The 16,205-nt window shown below is 42.7% G+C and overlaps 1 protein-coding gene across 1 annotated transcript in view; it reads right to left on the bottom strand.

Annotated features, from left to right (window-relative positions):
• The window catches only part of KIAA2012 (KIAA2012 ortholog), a 126,825-nt gene that overhangs the window by 68,497 nt on the left and 42,123 nt on the right, over window positions 1-16,205 (bottom strand). Inside the window, 2 exon segments of the mRNA XM_090282695.1 lie at window positions 10,533-10,643; window positions 13,046-13,219. Of these exon segments, the coding sequence (XP_090138821.1) occupies window positions 10,533-10,643; window positions 13,046-13,219 (285 nt within the window).

The following is a 16,205-nucleotide window of genomic DNA, read 5'->3' as shown; positions in this document are numbered from 1 at the left end:
TATCTTATGTCATTGCTGTGAGAATGAAGTGAAATAATAAACATAAAGCACTCAGCACAATGTTTGGCATATCAAAGGTAGATAACAATGATCATCATCATCATCATCATCATCATTCTTTACTGGAGGCTCCTATTTAAGAGCTGCTTTGGCCCATTTCCAACCAATAAGCGAGACCAGTGACACTGCGACTCTTCCCACCATGGTCAGCATGCTCACCCAGGAAGGATGGCAGGAAGGGTAACATAGAATGCCAGGCTCCCAAGTATTTCTTTGCTTACAGATTTTGAGATTGGCAAGCATGTGCTTGTGCCTTTTTTCCCTTCTAGTTTTGCAGTCTCTGGCAAAAACAATTCCCTAGCCAGCTCTGGCTCCGGCCCTCCATCTATGGCCTTGCTTCCTGTTACTTGAGCAGGTCCCTCCCTCCCTCAGGATTCATTGCTGCCTGCCCCCCCAAAAGCAGCAAGGAGGACCACACACATTTTCCTATTAATCAAAGACTATTTTTAGGAGAGAGGGAAAGTCTCTACATAATCATTTTTTCTCCTTTGTCTGAAGCAGAAGCAGCAAAGGGCTATGGGTGGGGGATGAGCTACAAAGTCAACCTATACTCCTCCTTTCTGCTTATTTCTGTATGGGGGGAACAAAATATAAAAGGAAGCTCGGAAAAGGCAGAACTGCATTTACAATACAAGCATGACAGTCTTTTCCTCTCAGTTAATTTCCTGGCTGCGGCTGTGCAAGCTGAGCTGTGCACAAAGCTGGGAGTCAACGTCCACCTCCTTAACACTGTGAATTGTGCAGCTTACGACCTGCAGAGCCCACAGGACATCCCTGCGCTTTCTCCTTTCTGGGCCAGCTAAGCACATGCCCTCAGTTCAGCCCACCTTCTCTTCTCCCCTGTATTTCCCTCAGACCACAGCACGCAGGCTGGCCCTGTGTAACTCACGAGGACAGCACGTTTCTTGGGCTCTCCAAGAAGTGAACTCTCTTTCCTACTTATTGCTATATCTGGAGAGAAACTGTGTATTTATGGAGATCTAGGTATGAAATAATATGTATATAAGTCAAATAACGTAGATGAGAAGTAAAGGTGACTTTTTGAGGGAAAGCTAAACTTTTAAGAGACGTGGAATCTAGATCCCTCCTTTTTATGGCTGACATTTGAACTGACAGATTCATAGGCTGGAAAACAATGAGGGTTTTACCTTGAGAGTGTGAAAAACTCTTGAAAAAAAGCTATTTTTCTTACCTTAAGACAGGGGAAAACACAAAGTATACCCGATGCTTAAGTGTCCTAATGAATTGGATAATTTAAAAAATACATAGATGGTGTCATGGAGAGAAGGTGGACAGGGTTTAAAAAGCATTGAAGAAAAAATAATATTTTTAGTTAAGAAGTTAAAGGGTGAAACAGTGCAGGGACCATGATGCAAAATTTGTGAGAGTGGAACTTTAGACAGAGAAAGAGCATGAAACAGTTAATGCTTGATGTGCTGTGAAGAGGTGCCCAGATTTGAACAGCAGACGTGTCGTGGAGTCCAGTGTGTGCAGCAAGGGCAGGACGACAGGCACGCGTGAGGAGCCCCAGCCTCCAGCTGTACCTTGAATACAAGGGTTGGACCAGGAGAGACACAAGGGATTCCAGCCCCTCTGATTATGGCCAAATAGACAGACAAGCTTTTGCACAGAACTGATGAATTTTTTTGGTGATCTCTTAGAGTCATCGTGGGTGAGAATTATTCTCCTAGCTGTCCTTATCAGTCAAAATGAACTTTAGTTAAAACAATGCTGTTTTAATGGCTGAAGAGGCTTAGGATGACAGGCCAGAGAAAGACAGTGAAGGGGAAGGTAATAGATAAGAAAGAGGTCAGCTGAGCGGATTGGAAATGGAAGAATAGTTTTTAGAAGGAAATTTGGTGGGGCGTGTTTGTGTGTGTGTGTGAGTGAGAGAGAGGGAGAAAGAGAGAGTGAGAGAGATGTGAGATATCAAGCAGATAACAAAAGGGAGGAAAAGGTCCAGGAAATCATGGAAAATACAAACTGGAAAAGATTTCTAGATCATCCATCTCACTACCCACTAAAACTAATTTCCAAATGCATTTATGTACGCATTTATGTTTCACTGTCTCATTACTGATAATAACTATACTAGAGAGGTTGCCAAAAATGAATGTTTGGGTTTATTGGTTTGCTAAAGTGTGGTGGGGCTTGGAAAGCCTGCCCCTTGGTGCTTTTCCACCTTGGTGTGCACACACGCAGCCACATGCATGCGCATAACTTAGGCTGAGCGAGGCAGCTTGGGATTCTGAGAACCAACACTGGAGAGAGGAAAAAAGCCATAATTAGTGTTAATTGTTGACCCTACAGTTCAAGAATAGATGCTCTGGAGAATGGGAAATGAGAACAAACATTAATTATTGAGTAAGGGACCTTGGAGACAGACACTCTGGATTAGAAGGAGAGAGATAAATTGCATAATGAATGTTAATTTTCCCTCTAAGAATTGAGTGCTCAGTGGTTGGAATGGAAAAGAGGCTAAAACAATCATGAAAGAGAAACCTCCGTGTGTGTTGGGGTGAGAGGGTACAGGAGGGTTATACAAACACTTTCCATCACTGCTTCCACCTTGCCCTTCGCCTCACTCACAGCTCCCAAGAAATTTGCTATCAGGGTTTTCCTTAGCAATCTTATTATTTACCACAGTTTTCTGCTAGGAAGCTCAAACATTTTGCCAAAAGCACATAAGCCAGAAAACTGCCACATTGCATCACTGACAGGCTTAGAGGTGCATGACACTGGAATTTATTTTTTATGTGTGCTGGTGGGAGTTTGATTTAAAACGAGGGAGGTGGCTGGAGCTGAGTGCCACGTGGGAGAGGATTGTGCCCCGTGGGAGTACTCAGTCTCCAGGGCCTTCGTTGTTGTTTTATCTTAATTAAGATACACGACACACATGTACACACCCTCTCCCCAAACTAATCCTCTTAACTGAAAGTGAAAACAGAAAAAAGGTAATTTGCGTAGAAAATTAGAGATGAGAACTGTAGCCAATTTTGTCAAGAGGCTCTACAAACAGGCTTGCCACTGGCTGCTGTGATTCAGAGTGCTGGTTGGTCCCCACATCCAGTGGGTGGCCCTGGGGATCTTCCTTTTGCAGTGTCTCCTGCGTCGGTCCACTGTCCTCATTGGCTGTTGTCTGGATAATTTTGTAATAGCCTAAGTGCCCGACCTTTTCTCTTGCCTGTTCCTTCATGCTGGCACACATGTTGGGTCGTAGAACATCCCTCCTCAAATACCTGTGATTCCTTGTTGCCTAAAAAGCAGCATTTCAGCTCTATCCTGGTACAGGAAGCCTTGCCTGTCTGGCCCTGGCCTGTCTTTCAGCCCCATCCCTACCATGAAGCCCCTCCCCAGCCCATTCCCCCAGGCTCCTCATCCCACATCATCCATCTGAATACTCTGCCTTCCTCTTTCTTTGCTTTCGTTCATGCTGCTCCCTCAGCTGGTTTTTTCTTCCCCCCTTCTCTGTTTATCCATTTTTACTACTTCTCAAAAGTGAGTGGAAATGGAGATTCTCTGTAAAAATCCATCCTAGTCCCCTAGGTCAGAATTAATTGCTCCTTCCCTGAACACCCCTGACTTGTGTTATTTAGGCTTCTATTACAGCATTCATTTTATTCTGCCTTGTGACAGAATTAGTTCCTTGAGAATCTGTTCTCACAGGATTGTCAGGACCTTGAGGGCAGTAGCCACAGGACCCGGGAACCAGCCTGGAGTGTGGGGTGAAGAGAGAACAGTCTGTGGGACAGACAGGCCTGGGGATGAATCCCAGCACTGCCACTTGCCCAGGGTCGTCAATGCGAGCAGGGGTGTTAACCTTCTTGTGTTTCCACTTCCTCACCTAGTGATATGTGGATGAAAATACTTACTTCAGAGACTTAGTAGGATGCTGGAATGAGATGACGTGTGTGGCACCATGCCTGAGCGGATCTCAACCCCCTCCTCATCTTTCCCATGTGGTAGCTGTTCAGTACTTTTTATCAAAGGGTCTTCTCTCTTTTAGGCCCATGATATTTTATATCAGAATTTTACATTAATACTTTACAAAATGTACTGCAAGTACGATCTGGTTTGATTGTCACAAAGCAATGTGAACTAGGATGGCAGATATTATTATAGTTGTATTAGGAGTTAAGGAACGTGGTAAGCTGCTGTAACAGAAACTCCAAAAGGTAAAGGTTTATTTCTCTTTCACTAAGAGTCCAGAGGGAGGTGGGCAGACCAGGGTGGCTCTGCTCCATGAAGTTATCAGGGCACCGTGGTTCCTTCTACCCAATGGATCCATCATCTTATAGAGAATTGCCCTCCTCCACATGGTTGAAGCTGTCTCACCACGACAACCAAGTCCAAGGGGAAAGAGAAGGAGGAAGGCAAGCAGTTTCTTTTTAAGGAAATGACCTGGACGTTTCACACATTATTTCCACTCACATTTTATTAGCCCAAACTTAGTCACATGGCCATACTTGTTTGTAATGGAGGTCAGGAGATGTAATTTCTAGCTGGGCTGCCATATGTTCAACTAAATGTTAGGGTGGGGCATTTTATTAAGGAAAGGAATAATGGAAGGATGGACACCGAGGAACAAATGAGTCTCTGCTACTTATAGTTTCGATCCATATTTATAGATAATGTTCTGGGAATATCTGTTTTCTCTGGGATATTTAGAAGTAGATGAATTCTAAATATAAATAAGTAAATTCTATAGGAATTTTAACTCTAAAAAAGGAAAGAAGAAAAAACGTGAGAAAGACCAAGGACGTGAGGGAGTGCCTGGTGAGAACCTGAGGAAGTAGCAATCAGTGTGGGCTGAGGTGGTCAGGGATGACATCACAATGAAAGTGGGACTTCAGCTACTCCAGAAGCCTGGAAGCTTGGACAAGAGGGACTAGATACAGTGTGATATTATAGGAAGAGCTTTGATCTAAGTGGGTGCAGGAAGATCTGGGTTTGAGCCTTAGGTTTGCTACATAGAAGATGTGTGACTTTGAGCAAATCTCCATACTTCTCTGGGCCTCAGTTTCTTTATTCATAAAATGAGAGGGCTTTCAAAGTGTGCTCGTATAGCTCTAGTGGCTTTTGATATATTGCCCCCTGCCCCCGGGAACCATCGTAGGAGGGGAAGAATTAGCTGGACTGTGGAAAAATTAGGAGGACAGTCAGATCATCTCCACTTCAACCAGGGAGCTCTGCTCTTATTCGTTTTATCCACTGATGTCCTTGACAAGTCTGATAAAGTGCTTCCACTGCTTAAACACTAATGAAGGTGATGCTTATATTCCTGAAACAGAACAAATGCAAGGGAGGCAGAATTCATGGCTTCCCAGGCTCTGTAAAAAATATAAGTGCCATCATATGCAAAAAATAAAAAGAAATTAAATATTCTTCAACACAACATGTTGACTTTTTTCTTTAGAAAAAGAATTTCTAGTGGATTCAGAGAAAACTATTATTTTTGACATTTTCCTTCTTTGAAAGGCAAAAAGTGGTAATGATACCACATTTTCAGCCATATGAGGTAGAGGAGTCTTTGTGCTTATAGAAATCAGGAGAGGTTTTTGTCAAAGGAAAGGAGACCCCCTAGTGTTTTTTAGTGGTTCTCAGCTGGTGGCTATTGGAACACCTTCCAGTGTGGGCTGCTGAGACTGTGCTGGTTTCACTGTGGTGAGGGAAAGAACCCTCCTTCTCTCTGAAGTCTGGGGCAGACGTAGCTTTGACAACCTGCCCTGTGATAGATGGGATGGACTAATTAGCCCCATAGTTTCTGCAAGGAGAGTATATTGGTTAAGACTCAGTGCAGAACAGAAACCACCAGGCCTTTTGAGAAGGAACGAAGTGACTACAGAGATCTTGGTGCTTACAAAGTTGCTGCAGCAAATTGTGGATCTGCTGATTCAGAACTGGTGTTTGGAAAATAAAATAAGAATAGTCATAAATTATCAAATGGCTGAGATTCTGCTCCAGGATTTAGGCAGCAGAACTGCCCTACTGAGTGTCCTTGAGAAAGGGGTTTATTTAATAACAAGAGCATTACAGCAGGGGGGAGCCTTGAAATCATTAGATTAGCATTTTCTAAAGTGTGTTCCCATAACTATTAAGATCCAGATAATGTTGTACTAAAAACAATAAAGGATTTAGTGGTCAGGCAAATTTGGGAAACATTGCATATCCTCATCTCAAAGAACCATAATTCACATTAGCATATTAGAGGCTCTGTGAAGTCCTGCAGGAAGGAATCTGCTTAACTTTGTCCCACTGGTTTTCCAAACTTATTTGGCCTCAGAACTTTTTGTTATTTTATGGAATTCCTATTAACCTTATGAGGAATTGGAGTTCTGTGGGACATATGATGGGAGGATAGATCTAATCCCAACTCCTCTTTCTCTCTGTGAGAAAGCTGAGTTCCAAAGCAGTGAAATTATTTGCCCATGATCACAGAAATCATTGGTGGTAGAGCCAAGACTTTAAAAATTTAGCCTAGAGTTCTTTCTTCTTCCTCATGCTGCCTCATCTAAAGGCCTTGTTCTTTAAATCTTATGCATCTTCACAAAGGCTACCCTAGGACAATCATACTTTGTCAACTATCCCACCAACATTCTTCTCCACAACTAACATTATCACAAATGACAAGTAGGGAGAATAAAGGGAAAGTCAACCACTAAGCATATGTTTGTCCCCAAATAATCAGTGTTTTGAGATCAGCGGGGATATTCTTGGACCCTTCATCTTTTTGTTTACTAAATCGCAGACCATCAGGAAATGACACCAAGTATATCATCTACTACTGAAAACAAATTACTCCCAAATCTAGTGGCTTAAAATAACAAACCTTTATTATATCTCACACAGTTTCTGTGGAAATCTGGGAGTGAGTTATGTGTGTGATTCTGGTATAAAGTCTCTTATGAGCCTGCAGTCACAAAGTCAGTCAGGGATGCAGTCACCAGAAGGTTTCACTGGTGCGGGAGCACTTTAAGGCAGCTCACTAAGAAGCCTGGAGAGTTCGTTCTGGCTGATGGCAGGAGGCTTCAGTTCCTTACCATGCAGACCTCTTCATTAGACTACTTGAGTGGCCTCATAGCAGACATGGTGGTTGGCTTTCCCCAGAATGAGTAATTCAAGAGGGAAAGCAAGGAGGAAGTGCCTTTTATGGCCCAGGCTCAGAAGTCACACACCATCACATTTGTTATGTTCTATGTTGACTAGAAGGAAGCTGCTATCTCTAGTCCACACTCAAAAGGAAAAGACTTAAGCTCTCCCTTTTGAAGGAATGAGTGTCAGAGGATTTGTAGATGTACAGGGATGGGCAAAAGTAGGTTAATAATAATAAATAATACAATAATTAATAAATACATATAAGAATACATGGATTCACATATAACTGTAAACCTACTTTTGCCCACCCCGTATTTTATTTTATTTTTATTTCACTTTTTAAATCCTCATGCAAGGACATGCTTATTGATTTTAGAGAAATGGGGGGAGAGGGAGAGAAACATCAATTGGATGTCTCTCACACATGCCCCAGCTGGGGACCAAAGCTAGGCATGTGCCCTGACCATGAATCAAACCCATGACCTTTCAGTTTATGGGATGATGTTCCAACCAACTGAGCCACACTGGTCAGGGCACCACCCCTGTATTTTAAAATCACCACACCAACAACATGTGCAAGAGAGAATAATGCTAATTAAATTACCAAAAACAAAACATGTTTTGGAGGTGAAAATTTATCTAGGAAAAGAGCAAGTGCTAATTGGAAACTCTGGAAGAGATCAGGAATTTAAATTTATATGGCACCTAAAGTCCTAAATCATTGGCACAGATATCCTTGAACTTCTTGCAGTAAAACATTTCTGAATAAAAGAACTTTTGAAATAAAACTTCTTTTGCTTCCACGGCAATCAGGAAAAGAGATGAAGGATTTGAATCAAGAATAAGCAATTTAGAGATAATATCCAATGTTTTGATTTGCATCTTTTGAAGTTAACTTTTTCTTTCTTAAGCCTTTGAATTTTCTAAGTGTTACAATACCCCCACATGACCAAGAGGGTCAAATTCCACCTCTAGCATTCACAACTTCTTTTTTTCCTGCAGGTTTATATTCATTTTTCTTTTCTGTCTGAAAGCAAGATACCATGATCTAATTGCCTAAGAATTTATCTCCAAATAGATGTTGAAAAAGTCTGAAAGTCTCAGAAAGAAGTGACAGATCATATTTACTCTTTTACTGAAGATTCTTTCCAATTAAAAAAGAAAACACACACAACAAACAACTATGATTCCAAAAGCACGTTCCTTGTGGCACCTGGAGTATTCAGTCAATCAACAAGCATGTCTTAAATATATGATAAAAATAAGAGGTTTTCTAGGACTCTTATATTTGGGAGCTAAACAGAAAACAGATGAGGATAAATATAATAATCACAAAAGTGGGAGTGAGAGAGAGGAATGATCTGAGACTCCATCCAGGCAGTTCTATGAGATGAGGGGGATTTATTAAGGGAAATGTCCCAGCAAAGATAAGCCTTCCCTGGAACTTAAACATATTCTAAATATTTGGGGAATTTAAGCAAAGGTTGGGAGATAAGAGAACCTGAATGTTTGGGCCATCAAAGAAAAGGGAAAAGGGTGGGCCTGAATGTAGTGGGAGATGAGACTGGGTGGGCAGGTTGGGGGTGGTGATCAAGATGGATTTGAACAAACTGAGCTGCAAAAAGTTTGGTGTGGTAGGAGCAAATCCTTTGCAAGAATTAAACATTTTTTCAGTATACTGCTTTTCAAAGCAAAGCAAAGCAAAGCAAAATAAGATAAAATAATAAACCTTTCCCATTAAAAGAATCTCTTAGAAAGCTACATCTGTTCTGTGGACCATTGTAGGGAGATGTGGGTTTAAGGTCCTGTCTCATATTCCAGGGCAACATCCAGTCACCATTAAGACTGAAAGTCTATCAGCTGTATACAGATAAAACTCTAGCGAGAGGTCAGTGACTGACTGATTGACTGACTAACTCATTCATTCATTCATTTATTCATTCAACAAACTCACAGTGAATACTTTTAGGTTTGAGAGGCAAGTAGGATTATTGTTCATGAGACTGTGACAAGATGGCAGGCCAGCCTCCATTTATTCAGCATAAGTTTCATTTCTCTCTTCCTTTGTGTACAAAAATTATTAAAATATTTTAATCAACATTTATTGTGTTCCTATTATATATGCATTAGGCACTGTGATAGGGGCTGGGGATACCGCAATGACTGAGATATCATATCGACAATGTGATGACAAACTTAAATATTTAACTTAAATATTTCATTTTATGCTTTTGACTTTTGTTTTGCCAAAAGGGGAGCTATTTTTCCTGGAACAGAGTGTACAAATGTGCAGCAGGTGGACAGAATCATATTTGCTTTCCAGCTGTTGTACCAGCTGTGTTACAATGACAGTGACCTCCACCTGTCTAAGCCCTGCTTCCGCCAAGTCAGAACCAAGTTATTTTTATACTCATATCATAGTACAACCCAAGTGGTGATGGAAGTTCTTTAACACTGAATTTGGAACCAAATGCAGTCTAGTTTCTGGAAACTATGTATTAGGTGGCTAGTTCAGCAAAAACAGACACCACATAGAAAATGCAGCAATAAGAGTCAAGGAATTTTTCAGCTGCTGTCAGTGGAGGAGTTGACCCTCTCGTTTCAAATGGGTTGAGGAACCTTGGATACTGGGAGGTACTGACCCAAAGTCATCTGACGACATAGAGGACAAGCTGGGGCTACTCAAATCTCTTGGCTCTGAATCCATGCTCTTTTTCTTAAGCCAGTTGTGACACAACACAACAAATGAGTACAGACTTTAATCTCCCTCAGCAAGAGGTCTGCTGGCTGTACAATTCATGCATATACATCCTGATGGCTCCTGGGTGGTTGACACTCATCACCCTGTGACTTCATTTTTTTTCCCCTTTGCAAAATGGCTGCTGCACAGAGCCAGCATCTCTTTTCCAAAAAATTAACATGCCAGAAGGGATTTTGGAAACTGCCTTGATATCTGTCAGGAGCCAGATGATTCACAGCAATGAACCAACACACATAACAAGAATACCTGATTGGATTACCAATTAGCCACCTCTACCTCTGGAGGGTGCTTGGAAAGAAGAGAAAGGTGGTGTTTAGTTTGGGCAAATACCAAAAAGGCTTTATCATTCTCATCAAGGCATCAACACAGCCCATTAGACCTCCTCCAAGCCATTCCACAAGAACTCTCTCCAGATGCTCTAGCAAGAGTAAACTTGTTATGCAAACATTGGGTTATTATGTCTGAGCTACAGAAGCACCTCTGTGTCAGCGAGAGGGGAGAAACTGGCTGACTTGCGTCTGTTTTTAATGATGTCTCTGCTGCTTGATAGTTTTGGAAGCTGCAGGTAAAATCTTTCTCTATGAAAATGAGGCTGACCTGGGATGTATCATCTTACCTTCACTCGACAGAAGCTTCTCAGTTTGAGCAGGGCCTGGGAGGGACAGGCAGACGTTTTCTCCATCTGGATCCAGCAAGAAGTGTCCCAGTGGGAGGTCTCTGGACTCTTCTTGAAAATAAACACAAGCATGGGCAGTGTGAGCACCAGTGTAAGGAGGGAGGCTGAAGCTGGACTGTGCTCCCTAGACCTCTGGGAAAGTGCTGGTGTGCTCAGGGGCTGTTTGGAGTGCAAGGTCAGCTCTATTTCTGGGATTTGGCAGAGCAGGGCCCTTGTTTAGTTCCTTCCCTCTGGAGGTTAGGGTGGGGTGAACAGAGTGGGGCTGTCACCAGCTTATACCACAATTTTGTAAGAGTTTGGAACAGGTGGCCCTTCTGGGCTCAAACAACCCCACAGACGCCACCCTAGGCTGGAGATGGGAGCACCTGTATGAAGGAAAGGGATCCCCTTCCTCTAGGTATGTGTAGCTCAGCCGCTGAGCACAGGGTTTGGTGATTCCAGCCTCTGCTTTCCCTCTCCTCTATGCAGCGCTCAGCATGCACAGCCATGCCCTCCGGACCAAATGCTGGAACTGCTTAGTGGCTCCAGGGGGCTCAGGCCAAGGGCGAAAAGGAAGCTGTATTTCCCTCAGTTGCTTAGAAAGATTGAAAGTGCCTGTTTACCTCACCTTCCCCATCTCTAAGGTAAAGGGATTAGGAGTAGAGTTGGCCACCAGCGAATTAGATATTTATAAGTACACAAACAGACACGCATATACACAGAAGCATGACATGCACACATGAAAACAGAAACATATTTACACAGAGATGTGCAGACATACTCATACACACGAACATATGCGCATCCACAGTCCTACATATGCAGGCATCCACACATACACATGCACGTACAACACATGAACAAGCACACAAACACATGAACGTTGTTTTCAGACATGCGTGTATACCTACATAATCACACACATGCATACATAGGTATGCATGAACACAGGCACACACATGCACCAACATAGGCATATTAGCATGTGTCCTCATGCACATCTTCACTCACACACACCCAGCCTACACACTTGGGGTTTCAGGCTGTACTCTTGTCATAGTCGTGGCTCTGGCATTCATTCTAATCAGATTCTTTCTTTATGAGGATGGCTGGGTGAGAGAGAGAGAGAGAGAGAGTGTGTGTGTGTGTGTATGTGATGTATCTTGGACTATACGACCTCCTAGGAATGCCCTTGGTGCTGTCATGTGGTAGACAACGTTTGGTCCATTTGTATCAAAATTAAGAAAGCATCAGTGTGTGCAAGTATAAAAGGGAGGGGGTTGGAAAAGAGGTTCTCTCTCTGAAATGGTTTGTAAGTGACAACGATGTCTTTGGGGTAAAAGAGAGAGAGAGAGTTGAGGGAGAGGGGATTTAATTTTGACCATTTTGGCCTCAAACACAATGGAGTTATGGGTTTAATTGTGGACCTATGTATTTAATTTGTGCTTAGAAGACTTCAAGTACACATGCTTGGAGGGGTTGTGGAGAGAGAGAGAGAGAGGAGAGAGAGGGAGAGAAAGAAGTGAGATAGTGAGGCCTCTGTCTCTGGGCAAGCACTAGATGAAAATGGAAAACATGGTATCTGTTGTCTTCTTGGGGCCTCTCAGTTCTCACGTGCTGCTCAGTGTTTCTTTTAGCGCTGGGTGTGATTCTGCTGTTAACAGATACTTTTTTCACATTGTCTGACACCCGAATAACCCCTTCTCCTTCATTTGGTGCTCAACCAAAGAAAGCAGCCCAAGTCTCTGATGATGGGGGGATAGCTGGCTGGGCTGCAGTTTCTAGAAAATGGTTTGTCTGTCCCCAGCATGGCACCTCCCAATGGGATTTTCAGAGGCAATTTGGACTCTAAGCAATTTTATGAGCTGCTTTTAGATCAAAGTCTTCATGGAAGCTGTTACTATACTGTCTTTGCATCATTGCTCTTGTATAAGGATTTTAGTCTCCTAGATTGTCAGCTCTTAAGAGTAAGAACTAAGTCATAGAGGGTGTGGCCTTGTCCTACCTCACCCTTCAATAGAAATTGAGTCCTTCTCTCTGTGTGAACAGGCCATGGGCTCTGCCCTGGGCTGGAGGATGGCTTCCCATTGCCCGTGTCGCCAGGCTCCCTGGCCCTGGAGGGTTATGGCTTGGTGTAGAGTCTGCCTGGTAAATGCAGTAGCGTGTCTCCTGAGGAGCACAGGGAGCTGTGTCATCACGTGCTGCTGCCAGGAGTGAGGAAAGCACAGAACAGTTTGGCCGTGCGTGTTGGTGCATCAAACCTTTCCAACATGTACTGACTCTTTGGTAATATGCATGGTGAACATTAATCCCACTGACATTTTGGAAACACTGCGGATTTCCCCTTTTCGATGGGGTGGCTTTCAGACAACTTACATCATGGGCGCTTTGTGGCCATGGAAGATTATTAAAATGAGCCCAAAGCCACAGACAAGCCAACGTTGGGGCATCCAGGTACCCCCCAGAGTGATTACCTTGTTCTTCTGCTGGTAGTGTGCCCCTGGACTGTCTCACATTTGGGGGGCCAGTGGGGATGCTACAGCCTGTTGTCCAGAGGCTGTCCAGGCTCCTCTGACCCTCTGGACATTTTCTTTCTGAATCAGTCAGGGATAGTGGTAGAGTCACAGTCTGTAGTGGGGCATCGCCATCTTCAAAAACAAAAGGAGAAAAAGCATGAGTGGGAGAACTCCTGAATCAGCAAGAAGAAGAAACAACCTCTTTTCTAACTTAGTTGATGGCTTATTTCGCTTACTCTCAAGCTGATCCCTCTTTCCAGCCCTGCTGAGAAGCAGAGGCCAGGTAACTCCCTTGGCCAAGGTGAAATTCCTCTTGGCTAAAACAGTGCCCTTTCTTCAGTTGGGGGAAATCTCCAAGACTGGGAGGAGCTGAGCTATGGTGGTTGTTATTCTCATTCTATTGATGGGCTCCTGTTATAGAAGAAAGACCAGAGAGGCTGCAGAGTCCTTCCAGTCCTGAGTCTGAATGTTCTTACTAGAGGAACCTCAGCTTTAGAACTCATGGGATCATTGGTTACAGAATTCCAACTGAAAAGCAGTTTCCCTAAGCAGAACCAATGATCACATGGCTCCTCAAGGTCATAAAGTACAAAGTGGCACCCTCCAGAAGAGGGTAATGGCATTGATGATAATGCTCTACCTCTGTTCTCTCTTTCTCTTTCTCTAAAATATCAGGAACTTCTCTAGGGAGGTGAAACCCCATACTCTAAGTGATTGAGACTTTGTCATAATCTCATGCAGGGACAGTGGTTTTTATTTCATGTTCAACACACTGTTGGTGTTTGTGTGTAAAGACTGGCTTCCCACACAGTCTCAAAGTATCACAAGCTACTTATTTATTACTAAGGGGAAAAAAAAGATATCTTTACAAAGAAGAAATCTAGCCATCTTTAACCAAATAATGAAATTTAACATCACCTGTAATGGAACAAGATGTAACAAATGAAATAAATGTAAAGGGATATTTTGTGTCCCTTGGTGTGATGCACTGAGAAGGACACAGCATCACCTGCTATTGTTGCCAAAAAATGTTTGATCAGAATCTAATCAGGAGGTAACAGACACATCTAAATTGAGGTTCATTCTGTAAAGCAACTAGCCTATCCTCTTCAAAATGTCAATGTCAATAGTCTTGGAAGAAAGCTCCAAGCTCTCGGTGAGATGCAGTTGGCTGATGCCTTGATTTTGGCCTTCTGAGACTCCGAACAAAGAACCAAGATACATCATGCTCAGACTTTGGGTCTAGATAGCTGTGAGCTAGTAAATGGGTCTTCTTTTTAAGTCACTCCCCCCTGCCCCCGCAAAAGTCAATGTCATGAAAAACAAGACTGAGGAAGTGTTCTAGATTAAAAGATTCTAAAGGGAAGCGACAACTAAATACAATGCATGATCCTGAGTTGAATCCTGGATTGATTGGGGAAAGAGAAACTATAAGAAACACTACTGGTATTATTAGAGAAATTTGAATATGGACAATGTATTAGAAAATAGTATTACATGTTAATTTTCCTGGTTGTATAATTGTATTGTGATTATCAGGGAGAATGTCCTTTCTCTTACCAGAAAGTGCTGGTAAGGGATAATATGTACAAAGTTCACAACTTACTCTCAGATGGTTCAACAATAAAATATGCATGTGTGTATGTGCATAAATAAAGCCTGGCTTTATTTTTATGACATGAGAGGTGAAATAATACAATGCTCAGTGAACCAATAGGTATGTGCCAACTCTGAGGCCATGGGACAGTCCCACTTATTAGCTCTAAGCACCCTTACCCAGGGACCTCTGTGTGAGAAAGGTTGCCATGAAAATCTTGTTTCCTTGGACTCTTTATGCATCTACCACTAGGTTGGGTCATGTCCTGAACTAATTTGCAACACGGTAGTAGGGACTTTTCAGATTAGCTTCCCCCCGGCAGGGTGGCAGAGGATGGACAAGCTCAAGATACTTGGTCCCTGGTGGACACAGCAGGTCAATACAAGTGAAGGGAAGTGCGAGATGAGTAAAACCTAAGACCAAATTCACTGGCCTTGCCATTGATCTCAGTGGCTCAGGTTGTGCAGCTGATGTCATGGCCCACAGGTGGAAGGCTCCTTCCTTACCTGTTTGCAGACAGTGATCCTTGCCCATAGTTGATTTTAAAATATATATATTTTATTAGAGAGAGGGGAAAGGAGAGAGAAAGAGAGGGAGAGAAACATGGATGTATCGGTTGCCTCGTACATGTGCCCTGACTGGGAATCAAACCAGCAAACTTTTGGTTTGCAGGATGGTGCCCAATCCACTGAGCCATACTAGTCAGGGCAGATTTTTTTAAAGGAAACGTTATAACCTTTAGGATGATTAACTCTCACTTACCAGACAGTTGAAAAAGCTCTTGCCCCAGTAATTAAAGGAAGTTCTCAAAACCAAAATGTCTCAAGAAGGTCCTGACCTGGGTCCAATGTTTTGTTTATTCTAAAAGGCCGTGCAGTGTAACGAGTAAGAAGAGCACAGATTCTGGCACCACAAGGCCTGAGCTGCAATCCCAGCTGGGCCACTTACAGTGGTACAACTTCAGATAAATGACTTATCTCTCAGGGCTCCAGTTTTCTAATCTGTGAACTAAGGGTAGGGTTGTAAGGAGGATATGAGATACTGTGTGTTAAAAATTAAGGAGAGTGGCTGTGCAGAGAAAAAAACTCCTTAAATATTAATGCTCACCCTCTGCTGCTTCTGATTGCCACTACTCAGAGATCACCTAAAGCTTGCACTTGCTCTTTGGAAAAGTTTCAGTTTTCTGAAAATGGGGAGCTTTTCAAATATGGCCTGTTGCTGTCAACCTATCCAACACCTACAAATACACACCCATGTGTGTAATTCCAAACGTCCATATGATGTATTGAAAGATTGGACTGAAGATGTTTATTATTGGTATTATGGACATTTCAGTGAAGAAATACATATTGCTAAACAGTTTAGAATTGAAATTTTATTGGCTAAAATCATGGAATAAACTACAGAGCATGCAGCAAACGTTTCATCAGTTCAGTACTGTTTTACATCCACAACCAGAGAATATTAGTAGGGGATGATCTAATGAGTAACTTATGAGCTAGACACTAAGCTGGTTTTACT

The sequence above is a fragment of the Furipterus horrens genome, unplaced genomic scaffold (assembly GCF_987537825.1).
Source record: "Furipterus horrens unplaced genomic scaffold, mFurHor1.1.pri manual_scaffold_1, whole genome shotgun sequence".
In the NCBI taxonomy this organism is placed as follows: domain Eukaryota; kingdom Metazoa; phylum Chordata; class Mammalia; order Chiroptera; family Furipteridae; genus Furipterus; species Furipterus horrens.
The sequence above is the reverse complement of the archived record's forward strand: the minus strand, read 5'-3'. Positions and strand labels throughout refer to the sequence as shown.